General features: G+C 38.1%; 1 protein-coding gene across 10 annotated transcripts in view; it reads right to left on the minus strand.

Moving 5' to 3' along the window:
* The window catches only part of VPS13B (vacuolar protein sorting 13 homolog B), a 477,951-nt gene that overhangs the window by 366,536 nt on the left and 96,114 nt on the right, over window positions 1-15,301 (minus strand). For all 10 annotated transcript variants that reach the window (XR_013926946.1, XR_013926947.1, XM_080380100.1 and 7 more), the window contains one exon: window positions 4,078-4,262. Coding sequence is in view for 8 of the 10 variants with exons in the window: in XM_080380100.1 (XP_080236226.1) it covers window positions 4,078-4,262 (185 nt within the window). In the remaining 2 variants the exon portion in view is untranslated. The remainder of the gene's footprint in view (window positions 1-4,077; window positions 4,263-15,301) is intronic.

Here is a 15,301-nt window from a genome sequence, read left to right on the forward strand (position 1 = left end):
TACTGGTTATTTTAAGATAACAGACCTCACTAATATGTATAACAAATATAAATTTTAAGTAGTACAGGCACTTAATTCTTAAATTCTGCCAGAAACCAAACACACACAACTTGCTTTTGAGACTTCAAAACTTACTTTTTCAGGTAGCTTACCTTCAGACCTGTTAATCAAAAGAGAAACTCTGAGACTATCTGATAAAGACAGAATGTCTAATAACCAACAAACTACAAAATATTTGAGGAAAGTGTTTTTCTCCTAAGAGAAAAAGGTTTCTGGAGAGCAGGGGGAGGAAGATAGATGGGGGACCTAAGAGTATTTATCTTCAAGCAATTTTCCCTTCCTAGTATTCCATTAATCTATTCCCAACAAGAATTTGTACAGGAAACAGCTTGAGAGTTTGTTCTGAATCCCTACACCACCTTCAGACTGAACTATTTTTGAAGGAAGTTCTGAATGAAACTGTAGGACAGAACCGCAGATACTAGCTATAAATTCTGTTCCTGTGTTTGTGGAAACAGACAGCGCAGAGCTCCCTTTTTAAACTACAGCCTGAGAAAGTCTATCAGCAATTACCCAGCAGACAAGTGCCAAAGATGCCTTCATACCTTGTGAGACTCACAACACGTCAAAGGGCCAACAGTCATGTGCTCTCTGATGTTCTCTTCTCCTCCTGCAACTCATGCATTTGTACTTGTCTTCAATAATAAACTTTGACTTTCTAAACTTTTACTGCTTTTCTACTTCAGCTCTTTCTACCAGTTTCTCCATGGTTTGTCTTCCCCTGCATCTCTCTTCCCTTTTTATTAGCTGATCCTCTTTTTTACCTCCTTTTCCATTTTTTCTTTCTTTTTCCCCCTAATTCATCTGTTCTTTCCCTATAGCATGTCTCAGCTCATATTGTAAGCACAGTTTCAGTGATGCAGTTTTAAAACTACAGAATATGACTGTGTTGGAAAAAAGCATACAACTATTTTTTAGCAGGACCATCATTCCTGCTAAAAAAGATCTATGCTGAGAGGATACAAAGGCTCATGGTATCGCTCTTGAGTCCAAGACTGAACGAACATGTTATGGAGGCACATCACTCACGAAAATCACCTGGCACAAAGCCTCAATAAAGACACGAAGTTGTCAGCAACAACTTTTTCATCCCAGAAACTCCCTTCAATCACCACACAGAAAAGTGGTAATACAGACACAGGCAGTTGAGAAAGATGTAGGCTATGTAAACCCATTTGAGACTAGCTACGTACAAGTAGTAAACTATAGAAGTGAAATTTGAAGTCTCAGTATATTCCCAAAATTGGCAGAACAGATCTGGAATGGTAACACATAACTGGAACATTTCTATAGGAGGGCACAGTTTGTTCACAAAGAACAAGAAAGCATGATGGTCTGTCTACTCTTTATCAACAATGTGTAAAATCCTGTGATCCAGACTGTAGGCAGGCTCTCCAATTAACAGCAGATCATTAAAAACAGGAAGATAAAACTACATAAGCCCTTTATTTTATTTTGGTTTGGTTTGGTTTTGAGAATATCATCATGTCTGGGCAGGGCTTTTTTATTTCTTTAACAGGGAGAGATTAATCTAAATAAAACATAGCTGTTTGTCCTGCATTATTTCTAATTAGTTAGAAAGATGACTTTAGAAGTTTGAAAATGTAAAGGTAGAAGATAATTTGGGCAACAGTACTCATGAAACACACAGTTTATGATTATTGTAACAGCAGAACGAAAACAATGAATTTCAAGAAAGAGACCCCTGGGAAACAGGAGAAAGTGCAGATAATGGAATCTTTAATAGAATTATTATTTTTTCCTGCAAAAACACTACAATTTTGTAGAAACAGTATCAGGGGGAAAAAAAAAGGAACAAAGGGAAAGAGCTCTAAAAGAAAATAAAGCAAATATGTTTATAGTTGCATTATTTGTACAAAACTGATCAAAGAAACAGTTAATCTACAATACCACAAGGATGAAAAGCTATTTTCTTGAAGTACTTTTGTACTGCTTCTGTGAATAGCTAAAAATGAACTGTGATCAGATGGAAAACACGATGCTATTCACAAAAAGGCTGTTATTTCCATGAGATGTTAGGTTATACAATAAAAGCTCATCTATACACCTGCAAAGACACTCAGAGACCCAATGGCAGGAGGAGAAGCCCAAATAATAACCTGCTGGGCTACTCTCAGGCCCAGCAAAGGTGCCATCAGCCCAAAAGCTGATCTTCACAAGCCCAGAGAACATGGGGGCATGCAATGGCAGGCAAGAATGCAAATCAGGTACTCCCAAGGAATATTCATCAGCTATTCTTTTATGTGGTAGAAAATAAGCTGAATCGTCAGTAAAAGAATATCAGTGATTAACAAATGTGCCTTATTTACTGAAAAGTCCCTTATTGACTACATTATCCTCACAGTTACTTTAATAAAAAGAAAAAACCTAATACACTGAAATTCCAATTTCTCTGTGCAATTATAGTCAGGTTTTTTTTAGAAGCTTAGACACACACATTACTGTTAAAGTATACAGAAACTGACTAAGTACAAGGATAATTTTCAAGAAGGCACAATACTGTATTTTACACAAAGGTATTCCAACAAAAGGTAGTAGACTTACAGAATCAACCAAGACAAGAATCAGAACAAAGGGACAAAGGAGTTGACAGCAATCATTTCATAGCATTGGACTGAAAGCTGCCTTCAGCTAGTTAATGCTAAGTACTGCTATAGAGGTATAAAATTTACCAAGTCAAATTAAAAGCAACAAAAAAGAGAATATCAAAATAAGTGTACTATACTGGTCATTTACTGTATGGTAAGTACTCTAAAATGTGTGCTCCAGATTTCTATTCCATAGATAGATTGTTAGCATGGGGTATCACAGTTCATTGACCCGAAGAATTGAAACATCTTAAATGATGGAACATGTTAAGTCTGGAACTGTGCAAACCCTAAGACCATCAGAAATCATCAAATTACTATATTTTCACATTTCTCCAGCCTTCAGAAATACCAGTATTTGGAAAAAAACAACCCAACCAACCAAACAAAAAACCCTCACAATCTCATCCTTAGGTGATGCCCACAGAATAAAGAAATGAAGAGAATCATTGACTTTTGGGAAAGAAGGAAAAACTAATCACTTAAAGCGGTTATTTCAAGGGTCACACATCTGAAAATATAACAGTTCTTTTGCACCACCAGATCAACGTAGACTCAACTTTAAAAACACCTACAGGACTGAAAACGGAAAATAGGACTGAGAAAAACAGGACTGAAAGACTTCCAGTGGCAGTCTAATCTATTTCAAGTTATGATTTACTACATATGAATGATTCTCCTCACACGTCTTTGTTAAGACTGGTAATGATGGAGATTCCAAAATATCTCAATTATTCTTATGTGTTTATACACAACAGATAAACGATAGTGGATCTAAATCATTCTAGCCTGCACAGAAATATGAAGAAAAATATTATTTTCTCCTGGATGACATTTATGCACTTGAAGACTGTGGTCTCACAGCTGATCAAAATCCTTATACTTTCAAAATCCATGGGTGTTTTGCCAAAGGATGGTAGGTAACCAACTTCATTACTTCTATCATCATCACGGAGACCTACGTATCTTCAGCAGTTTCACAACATTAAGTAACGTTTATTTATGAAACTGTATGAGAAACATCTGCAGCCCCTTAAAAAAATTCATTCTATGCCATTAATAAAGCCCTTAATAATCCAGCTTCACCTCTGAATGATCTTAAATTACAACATTACACCATATAAGGGAGCAAGGGTGGATGTTTCAGATGAGAGAAGCATGGAAAAATTATCCTGTATGGGAAAATTAAATGCATCCAGAAATTGGTGCCAAGGAGTGAAGCTTGGTGGCTTAGCTTACATCCTGGATTTTAAGCATAAGCTATAAATACCCATATACACACAAAAAACATTCTGCCTGTTAACTACTATAAGTAAAAACCTGGATTTAAAGTATATAGTTGTGCGCAAATTCACTAGTAGTACTCTCTACCATAATACATACTTAACCAAAAGCATCACATATTTACCTGAAGTTTGGAAAACCTCATTCAGTAAAGCTTCATTTACCACCACCGAACTGACATTTCCAACAGGATGACACCAGCTCTGATAAATAGTTTGAAGTAGAAGGGTTTGAGCTCTAGTTGCTTGAATTGTTAAATTAGGAAGCTCAAATATGCATTCTGTTAGTGGGACATGAGCTCGCTTGGTCCTGTTTAAAATATTGAGAGAAAAGAAAAAAGAAAAAAAAATCATTATTTTGGTGTTTAACAACAACAATTTAAAAACTTAGACACAGAATACCAGACTATCAACTGGTAGTTTGTAAGATTGGAACTGTGTGTCTTCAGTTTCCTCTTGCAGGAGCTAATTCTACTTATACTGAAATTCACCCAAAATACGACTTCTGTTAAAAGATTTAACTTTACATCTCCTTCCAAAACATGACAGGAAAAGTGATGTATTTTAATCTAATTATCTCTTGGTTTTAAAATATTTAATAAAAGCAATTCCAAGTGCTCCCACCAAAATAAGAGCTACTCATAAAATTGTGCAGTTATTAAAAACACAGAAGAAATCCGTTCAGAAGTGGAATTTTCTGAATTTTTTTTATTTAAAACCTTACAATGAATCACTAATTGAGATATGTCTAGTGATCCAATAAAACATACAGACAATATCCATACAACAAAATACAAAGACCTCCACATTTCTCATAATATTCCATAGTTGGCTGACACTGACCTCACTAAGTGATTCTAATATTTTTCAATGCCTTTTGCCTTATAATTAGGGAGCAGGAACACGTGGGGAGAGGCAAGGGAGAGTACTACAAGGTAAAGGACATTCTCTTTGGAAATAAATTCTGTGACAATACAGCCCACTATCAACACAAAGGCTCTACCACAACTGTAGTGAAGTCAGTAAGTTACTTTTTCTTCCTACTATAAATACTAATGCCTAAAATTAAGCAACAGTTTCATTTGTTACATTCAACAAAAACTGCAAAGATTATTAATAATTTTGGAGCTTCTTCCTGCAGCATGCTTATAACATTATTACTCCTGCCCTAATTGACTCCTATTCCATCACCGAGATGTGTATTTTGTGCTATTTAGCATTATTTTCCCTAATGTCCACAAAATTTAATCACTGGTGCACAGATTAGTTCATTCTCATTCTGGAGAACCTCCTCCATGAGAAGATTTTAGGGAGAAGCCTAAATCCACATGAAAATTAAAAATAGTAGGTTAATGTTCCATAGGGAATCAGAACCTCAAATAAGGGAAAGCAAAATCCCTTACCCCAGGAAAAAAACATCCTTTACCAACACGTACGAGACACTGACAATGTAAACACATTCCCTTGCATACAGTGAATGGCTCTTTAGATCCACAAAATCGAAGCCTTCCAAGAAACTGTCACAAGCAGTCAAGAGGACACCACATCTCCTGTTTGGCTCCGCAAGAAAATGCTTACAGCCATATGACCTAACACACATCAGATCATACTTGCAGTAGCGACTCTGCAGGAGGCTCCATGAAGTCAGAAATGAGCCATTCTTGAAGCTCAAACTCTAAAACTCTGTAAAAGCATGAAGTGACACAAAACTCTGGCAACAAGTAGTAGACTTCATTGCATGTTCAGCACCTGATTATGCGAGTAGCCCTTCACCAAGCAAACTGTGAAGAAAAAAAATGTTTCACCACTTCTCAGACCCATGATCATGATATAGCAGAAAAATAGGCAAATATTCTGCTGCTAACACTTTTGGCCTGTAAGCGCTGGATAAGGACTGTGTGACATATGAAACATGGCTTGGAAACACAGACACTGAACATCAAAAGACATGTATCAACTACCATGTTGACAAGTAGTAAACCCCAAAGGTCATGTCATCACTTAAGGTGGATGCTTTTATTTGTAAATCCAAATTCAAGTCACAAACAGATCTCCTCCCTCAATTCCTTGTTAGTACCAGCAAACACCTAACTGAAAACCATTTTCTCTGGATCAAGAGGAATAAGAATCAAAGGCTCATTTAGGTTAGAGAAGACCATTAAGATCATCAGGTCCAACCACTAACCCGGTACTGCCATGTCCGTCACTAAACCATGTCCCTAATCACCACATCTACGCATTTTTTAAACATCTCCAGGGATGGCGATTCCACCACCTCCATGGGCAGCCTGTTCCAGTGCTTTCCCACCCTTTCAGTGAAGCAATTTTTCCTAATATCCAATCTAAACCTCCTCTGGTGTAACTTGAGGCCATATCCTCTTGTCCTGTCACTTGTTATCTGGGAGAAGAGACTGACCCCCACCTGCCTACAGCCTCCTCTCAGGCAGCTGCAGAGAGCAACGAGGTCCCCCCTGAGTCTCCGCCTCTCCAGACTAAACACCCCCAGCTCCCTCAGCCGCTCCTCACAAGACCTGTGCTCCAGACCCTTCACCAGCTCCGCTGCCCTTCTCTGGACACGCTCCAGCACCTCAACGTCCCTCTTGTAGTGACGGGCCCAAAAGGGAACCCAGGATTCGAGGTGCAGCCTCACCAGTGCTGAGTACAGGGGGACGATCACCGCCCTGGTCCTGCTGGCCACACAGTTTCTGATACAGGCCAGGACGCTGTGGGCCCCCTTGCCCCCCCGGGCACACTGCTGGCTCCTGCCCAGCCGGCCGTCACCCAGCTCCCCCAGGGCCTTCTCCCCCAGGCAGCTTCCCAGCCGCTCTGCCCCAGCCTGCAGCGCTGCCTGGGGCTGCTGTGACCCGAGGGCAGGGCCCGGCACTGAGCCTGGTTGAACCTCCTACAGCTGGGCTCGGCCCATCGGTCCAGCCTGCCCAGATCCCTCTGCAGAGCCTCCTGCCCCCCAGCAGAGCAACACTCCCACCAGCTTGGTGTCACCTGCAAACTCACTGAGGGTGCCCTTGTCCAGATCATCGATAAAGATATTAAACAGGACTGGCCCCAGCACTGAGCCCTGGGGAACGGCACTTGTGACCAGCCACTGGCTGGATGTAACTCCATTCACCAGCACTCTTCGGGCTTAGCTGTCCAGCCAGCTTTTTACCCAGCATAGAGTGCACCCATAGAAGCCACGAGGAGCCAGTTTCTCCAGGAGAATGCTTTAGGAGTCAGTGTCAAAGGCTTCAGTAAAGTCCAGGTAGACAACCACAGCCTTTCCCTCATCCACTAAGTGCAAGACCTGGTCACAGGAGGAGTTCAGGTTAGTACAGCAGGACCTGCCTTTCAAAAACCCCATGTTGGCTGGGCCTGATCCGTAGCTGTACTGCACAAGCCACATGACAGTGCTCTGCTCAGGATGACCTGCTCCACAACCTTCCCCAGCACTGGGGTCAGGCTGACAGGCCTGTAGCTCCCTGGATCCTCCTTCCTGCCCTTCTTCTAGATAGGCATCATGTTGGCTGACCTTCCATCTTCTCCAGTCACCCAGGACTGTTGACAAATGATGGAAAGCAGCTTGGTGAGCTCCTCTGCCAGCTCCCTCAGCACCCTTGGGTGGATCCCACAAGGCCCCATAGACTTGTGTGTGTCCAAGTGGAGCAGCAGGTCACTGACCGTTTTCTCCTGGACTATGGGGACTTCGTTCTGCTCCTCGTCCCTGCCTCCCAGCTCAGGGGGCTGAGTAGACCGAGGTACTTAATTTATCTCATCAAGTGTTAAGATATCTACAGTATAAACAAACATCCATATCCAAGATGGCTGTATAGACCCTTTTAAGGTACATGGAAAGAATAGAGCACTGCATATTTATATATGTAACAGAGATCCATTCATTCTAGACCTGAAAATTAAATGAACTGCTTTCTGTAGGTCACCATTTCTGCCCACTGCCTATAAAGGGAGATTATGATAATTACCTCAACTGTGGATGTCTATACCATAGATCAAAGTTTCACAGATAAAGCCCATCCACAAAAGCCAATTCCATTGCTCCCTACTAAAAATAAAACCAAGGGAATAAAAGAAAAACTGATTCCTATTAAAGAAGATACTCATGAAACATTCTCTGAAAATGGATGCAAACACAGATGGAGGACACCGAACAAACAAAACCAGATGTTGTAGCCTTCTGTAAAAGTAATCAGTATTCCTTAGACCAAGGCTTTTCAACCTCAAAACCTGGAATCAGGATTACCTGTCTCAGAAATGTTGAGAAGGGAGAGGAATCCAGAAACAAGACTACCTCTGAATTGCAACTCATTTGAAGCTAATGACAATCTGTGCTGCTAGATTCAAACGCCATTTGCAGAAAAAACATGGATGAAGGAAAAACATTTTGTGATTATATGAGAGAACTCAGCCTTGTATCTGGTAGTAGATATTTCCTTCAGAATGGAAGGACAAAAAAAAAGTTTACTGTCTGAATGAAACTATCAGTCTTTGAAGTTTGGATATATCATACTTTGGATTGGTACAGCCCCTGTGGCTAGGAAAAATCAAAACACAGTAGAGGCCTTTTCAGAAGAAATCCTCTATCAGCCTTGTTGGTTTGTTGTTTGATGTGGGGTTTTTTAATAGCAGTCACTGACACCAAACTGAGAACAAGAAAAATTGTGTTTGTCCTGTTTGGGGGAACTAAGCATCTCCTACCTGCCATTACTGCTGACAGCCATGCAAACACGTTTCTAGTGTACAGGAGCAGACTACGTGCCGGTTTTGCTGCCCAAGATCACTACTCTATCGACTGTAGCACAGTAGTCATCACAGGGGAAAGAAGTATCTGTACAAAACTCCTGAAGCTCTTCCTGTTTCTCAGTTTGAGGTTCAAAGACACTACACACCTTTCTTGACAATGTAACGTACGCCCCAAGAAGTACAAACAACATGTGGCCATCTGAGAAAAGAATGCATCTGAACACATTTGAAATCTGTTGATGCCAGAAAGCCAGTTAAAATTTTTTTTGTCTACACTTCCAAACATAAGCTACTTAGAAAGTCAGAACTACTTTAACGAGAGACAAAACAAAAGCTGAAAATAATACCAGTATTAAGTCAGGCAAACAGGGAAAGATGCTGCCGCCTGGTTGGAGAGAAAAAATAAAATAATTAAAAAAAAAATACTCTCATTCACACAGACAGCCAAAAGGAACTAACAGGCTGGAACATGTTCTGACAATTTCTAGCACACAACATGCACAAGAGATCACATGAAGATCACTCTCTTGTGGATACAATTAGCTAAAACATATCTCCCATTTCAGCCCCTCAGATACACAGACATTCCTCCACATAAATGTGTATATATTCATATAGTCACTAGAAGAAAAGCTCTGGGTTCCATGAAAAGCACAGGTGGGACTGCAACACCATGGCCTTTTCTAATGCTGGTCCCAAGTTATAATTTGAACTTGCTTTCTAAGAATTCCCTAGACTGTAAGTCCAAGCTCTGTAATTTATCAATGTAAACAGAAAAGGTGCACTTTAGTTCTGTAACTAAAGGAGTATATAAAGTGGTTCTGTACTTGGGAAAATCCACCCCTGTAAAAGAAAATACTATATACACAATAAATCAAAAAAAATATTTTAAAACTCAAGATTAAACAACACAAACCACTTTTATGCAGAACTGAAGTTGGAAAACTAGACATGCATATTAGCAAAGCTTTTGCAGGCATTACATGGAAAGAAATGGAATGCATGGTGATATCAACCAGAATGTTCCCTAGTATTCCTTTTTTTCCAAGTCATGTATTGAGACCTTTCATTATTTAACTCATTACAGAAGTACACTGTAACATTTTTCCTTTCTGTTTTTTCTTTTTTGTTACCCTTTCAGATAAGAGGGAAAAGTAGATGATGTAAGTTATTTCTGAATATTAATTTGCAGGATTAAAACTAAGTATTTCAGTAAAAAGTGCCTGAATATTTAAAAAAGTCAAGTTCCCTAATGTAAAATGGGGAAGGAAGGAAGAAAGAAGATGGAAAACCTTTTACAGCAAAATTCAGGACAAATATAACTCCACAAATAATTCCACCTAAAATAATACATTTATATTAGCAAATTCATGTACTTCAAGGGGGGGGTCTGTAAAGAGCTTTAACAATCACAGCATGCAATATGACAGTGGAAAAGATACCGCTTTAAAAGTTTGACTACTCATTTAATGTGTATTACAGCTACTGTACTGAACTATGCTAAATTTAAAACTTAAAAGCTTCACATAAAAATACTCCCTGATGGGTAATAACAGTGTATGGATATTTTTTTTTAACATATGCAAATTCTACTCTTATTGTACTTTAACAATCCTATAACAATAAAGTCTACTAGTCCTATTGAGATAACTTTAGAGGGATGGGAAGTTGAAGAAAATAAATCCTTTATTATAGAAAAAAAATCAAGGCAGGGGAAGTATTGTAACATGTGTGCAGCAAATGTTGCTTAAACGAAATTTTAACTAGACCTGGCTAGTGATGAAAGTACATTTATAATTCAGGATTTATTATAATAGTTTTGAAACACAAATAATGCGTTTAGAAGAACTTAAAATACAAGTTTGCTACCAAACTGCACCTGTTAATACAGAAAATCCATCATTAATAAGGCACTGAGCTATATTTAACCAAGTTTTATGACCCAAGAGATATATTCAAAGCAATAAGTGAAAATACAAGTACAAATAATTTTTTCAGTAAACCAAGTCAGACCTGTGTTTCTATATTGTATCATTAAATTTGTATTAAGCAACTGAATGTGACTTCACACCAAAACTCATCACCATATTAAAACAGTTATGGCACATAGCTGGAGTCTAAAACCACTATTTAAACTGCACTTTAAAACTGTAACAACAATAGAAATAATTATTTCTCAAATCTTTACACTCAAGAGTTAAGATGCAGTTCTGAACATATGTTCATTTAACTGAACAGGTTAAAAAACTACCAATTCTAACACTCTTCTCTAGGGGAAAATAAATCCTAACCTAACTAGCAGGATAGGCTACTCATTAAAGCTGAACTTGGACAAGATCCAGAATAAATTTAAGGGAAATATGAACAAGCAAGTCTTGCTGTGTAGTGGCATGGAGTGAAAATGAATCTGTCCTAATTAAATGATTTTTAAATACTCTTTGGTTGTACCCAGTTTGCTGACAAACTGTAATACAGACTTGCTGAAATATTTTGATAAATCTGGCATACCATTAAATAAAATAGTTTTCTTTGCTGTTTTTGAATGAAAACAGGAATTGGTCCTTATTATACACTGTGCGTAGGCACCAATATAACCAATCCATGTAAGTTCACTGGCCTGCTATGAAATATTTTCAGTTTGTAGACTTTAGTAACACAACTCATTCTTTTAAAATCAACACCTCAGAGTGATTGAAAGAATATAGTGGTGAACAGCTGGGTCCAGAGGTTTATAGAGAGTCCCCAACTGCAAAGCTGGAACCTGCAAAATGTTTCCAAAAATTTAATTTTTGTTATTACTCATATCCTGTACAGTAAAATACGATTAGTTCATTTTTTCCAAAATAACAAAACCAGTAACCTGCTACTAGAACCTAGCAACTGTGCCTTCGAAGAACCTGAATGTAATTTATGTGCCTAAATAATTTCATTCAGCATTTGCACACCTTTCCTCTAAGGCAAACAGAAAATGTATGCTGGTTTTATATTTGACACAAACAAAGGCTTCATCTACGTATCTACAACATACCCATATTTCTATTTATCTGATCTTCTTATCAACTTAAAGAAAATAACTATTTTGATCCTTTTTCTTAACATTTAAGCAACTATTATTAGGTAAGGGAAACAATGTCTAGCTACTTAATGACAAGTATCAAAACTCTGAAAGCAGCATGCCAGGAGATGAAGAAAAGGAAAGGAAGTTAACCACTAGTGTCTTCAAATTAATTTTTTTTAAATGCAAGACTTCAGTCACAACTACTCACAATTTAAAAAGTCATATCACACATCTGCACATGCTAACACAATTTTTAGTCTTCAGGCAACAACATATGGTTATTTGTGCTAGAGGACTAAGTTAATTATAAAAAATAGTAATTAAACCCTCTTTGGAACACTTCATTCCAAAAACACCTCCAAGACTGATGTCTTCTAAACATCTCCTGCTCTTCTACAGAGCTGCTTTTGCCTCTTATTTGTAGGAAACACTGCTAATCACACAGTTTACTACAAGTGGGAAAACAATTAACATCATATTCAACAACTTTTTCTTGTTTTCAGTGATCTAAAATCAATTAACTCTTTTTTTCTGAAGATTTTAGATAGGGAATTAGAAGGGAGCAACACGATCATTTCAAAACTGACTACTGCATATTATTTTTTAACATCAGTTATGGAATGAAAATTGTCAGTGATTAGAAGTGCTTGTTAAGTGTTAATTCATATGTGAACTTCAGAAAACACACAGATTTCCTTGAACCAATTGCGAAAACAAAACGATGCAGGCAAAGTACAAGCTTCAGTATGTCTTCGAACATGAACAGAGATTACCCATTCTCAATTCTCAGTACAGCGTGTGTTTTAATGGAACAATAAAATCTAGTTTTATACAGCAAAGTAAAAAATAATAATGCATTATTCCAAGAACGAAAGAAAATTAATAAAAAAAAAATCATGCAAATATCTAAAAGGAAGAAACCTTGCAAAAAAAACCCTGTGAAGCAAAGAATGCAAGACTCCAGACATATATATTAAGAGCTCTAAACTTGGATTGTTTTTAAAATCATTTAGGTTGGTTCATTATACCTGGATATCAAAAGTTATAATCATTAGATTAAAAAAGAATCATTGTTACATGCAAGTAATAACACTGGTTTGTTAAGCAACAAGGAAGTGAGAAACAGCGAGATCCGAGCGGGATCTTTATTCTAACTTTATCTGCTGTGAGGCACCAAGAGAAAAATGCCAAAAGCTGCAAAAAACGCTGAAGACCTGGAACGTGAGGGTAGGAAAGTCCTAAATTCCATCAGCTTTAATCTAGTCACACCAAGCATGAATCTTTCTGTCCACTGAATTAAAAGTTTAAGAAAGAAGGCAAGAGATCAAACTATCTCCACTAAGTCAGTGCCTCAAAATGTGACAGATTTGAACAAAAATTTGATACCAACAAAGGATAACTCAACAAGGGGTTGGGTTTTCAGTCTTATTTTTGGACACATGATAAACTAAGAAGGCTGCTGAAACGATATTAAAGGAAAATGTTAAACCTGCAGCTACATTAGAGAAACACTTTTAGGATGTTCAGATCAAATTCAGCTTACTGGCTTTGAAAAAGCTCAACAATGGGGCAAATGCTGAACTCCCATCAAATTGCAAGTAGAGGTCTGTCACTAATTGCTACTTCTTCCTTTGGGGATAAAAAAATAATAATTTTCTAATCGCTAGTCAATACTTGTCTCCAGAAAGAGTCATTGAAGTCATGTGAGCAATCTATAAAAGAATAAACTTCCAAGTTTTCTGCTCTAAGGTGATTACAATAGTAATCAGTCTTCTTTATGTGCTTAATATATATGATTAGCTTTACAATCATCATCAACCAACTGATTTCTGTGCATTAAGTTGTATCTTTGAAGAACTGCATCTTCAGAACTCCACAAGATGTATGGGGGAAATCAGAAAACAAGGGATAAGAAACTCTCTTCATGAAATGCAGTTAATAACAATTCAGGACTTTTGTTCTTTCTTACACTTTAAACATCCATTCTTTATTTCTGTGAGAAGGTCTGTAACTTTTTTACTTAGATCAAAGAATCTTATTGTCATTGGTTGTGGATATTAGTGGGGACGAGGGAAGGGCTATGACATTTAGCTGCATTATGTTCAATGAGATCCAAATATAAGGACCATGAGAAAAAATAACAGATACTCATTACAGTGGCTAAAGGTCAAAACGTACTAAAAAAAACAAACCATCACCACCAAAAATAAGAACCCAGAAAGGAGTTGGGGAGGAAGCAAGGACTTTCTAAACAAAACCACTAGCTCGATGAAGGTAGAACAGAGGGAATCATACCAGAAGCAGAGCACTTTTCCATCTACTATTTGAGTTGTGCCTTACATCTTTTCAGGAGAACTAGCTCCTGCTTTGGAAAGCAGCAATGTCAAAATGAATTAGATCATTATCATTTACCTCCTGGTAAAAGATAGTTTCCTGGGAGTGGGGAGGGATGGAGGTGTGTGTGTGATGAGGAACCAGCTGGAACTTGGAGATGCTGTAACTGAACAGCTGCAGATGAGCAAGACCACCAAAACCACCAGAGTTAACCATGTAAAGGTTGTCAGCGGCCATAAGCTTCTGAAGAGCAGAGATCTGCGTTTATTTTATTAAAACAAAACAAGTGTTACATTATTTTGTAGCTTTTTTAAATCCAGTATCATTGCTTTGCATACCAGTGTAATCCAATCTCCATAGCCACAGGGGTGGAACGGTGTTTGGAGAACTGCCTTCCCACAGGACAGCCTGCTTCACTGTCCAAAGAAGCAACCTCATCTTCTCCCTTTTCCTCTCCCTCCTTCCCCCTTCACACGCTCCCAGAAAGAGCACCAACAGCCATTAAATCAATCCTCTAAATCTGCCACACCGAGCCATTTGGTTGCCATTAGCAGGTAAAACAGGGAGCCAGGAGGGCTCAGAAACAGGCTGGTGCTCAGTGAAGAGAGCTGCACTGACAAACGCAGTCATCTACTGAACATGATGCCGCAAACCAGGAATAGGACACAAAGGATGCTTCCACTTGGCAAGGAGATCCATGCTTAACCTGGTGTTACCAGGGAGCAAGAGTCACGACTACAGCAGCCCTGAGAACAGCAACTACTTCCATGACCTTTTCAAGCTGTCAGAATTACAAGCAGCAGCTCTCAGAAACTGTCCTGTCAGTCTGAGGGAAACTGACACAGTCAACTCAGCAGCTAATACAAGATATTTTTGTAGGATATAGGATTTGATTTTATAGGGAAGAATTCTGTTGAATTACTAGGAGCACAAATAAGGATATTTTTTTATATAGATTTCTATCTAATATAACCTTTAATAACAAAATGAGTAAGGTTTTAAAGTTACTGTCAAGTTACCTTTCTTATTCCCAGCAGAGCTGCAAAATTTAGCATCTTAAATACAAATCAGTTATCTTGTAATAAATTCATTTCAAAATCTGCAGATATTTCATTTCATGGTTTATTCCATTCTATTTCAAATACCAAACTCTTTTCCTACCCCAAATTTGCAATGACTTTCCTCTTTGTTATTTCTTAATA

Source organism: Falco punctatus, assembly GCF_963210335.1.
Source record: "Falco punctatus genome assembly, chromosome: 3".
Lineage (NCBI taxonomy): Eukaryota > Metazoa > Chordata > Aves > Falconiformes > Falconidae > Falco > Falco punctatus.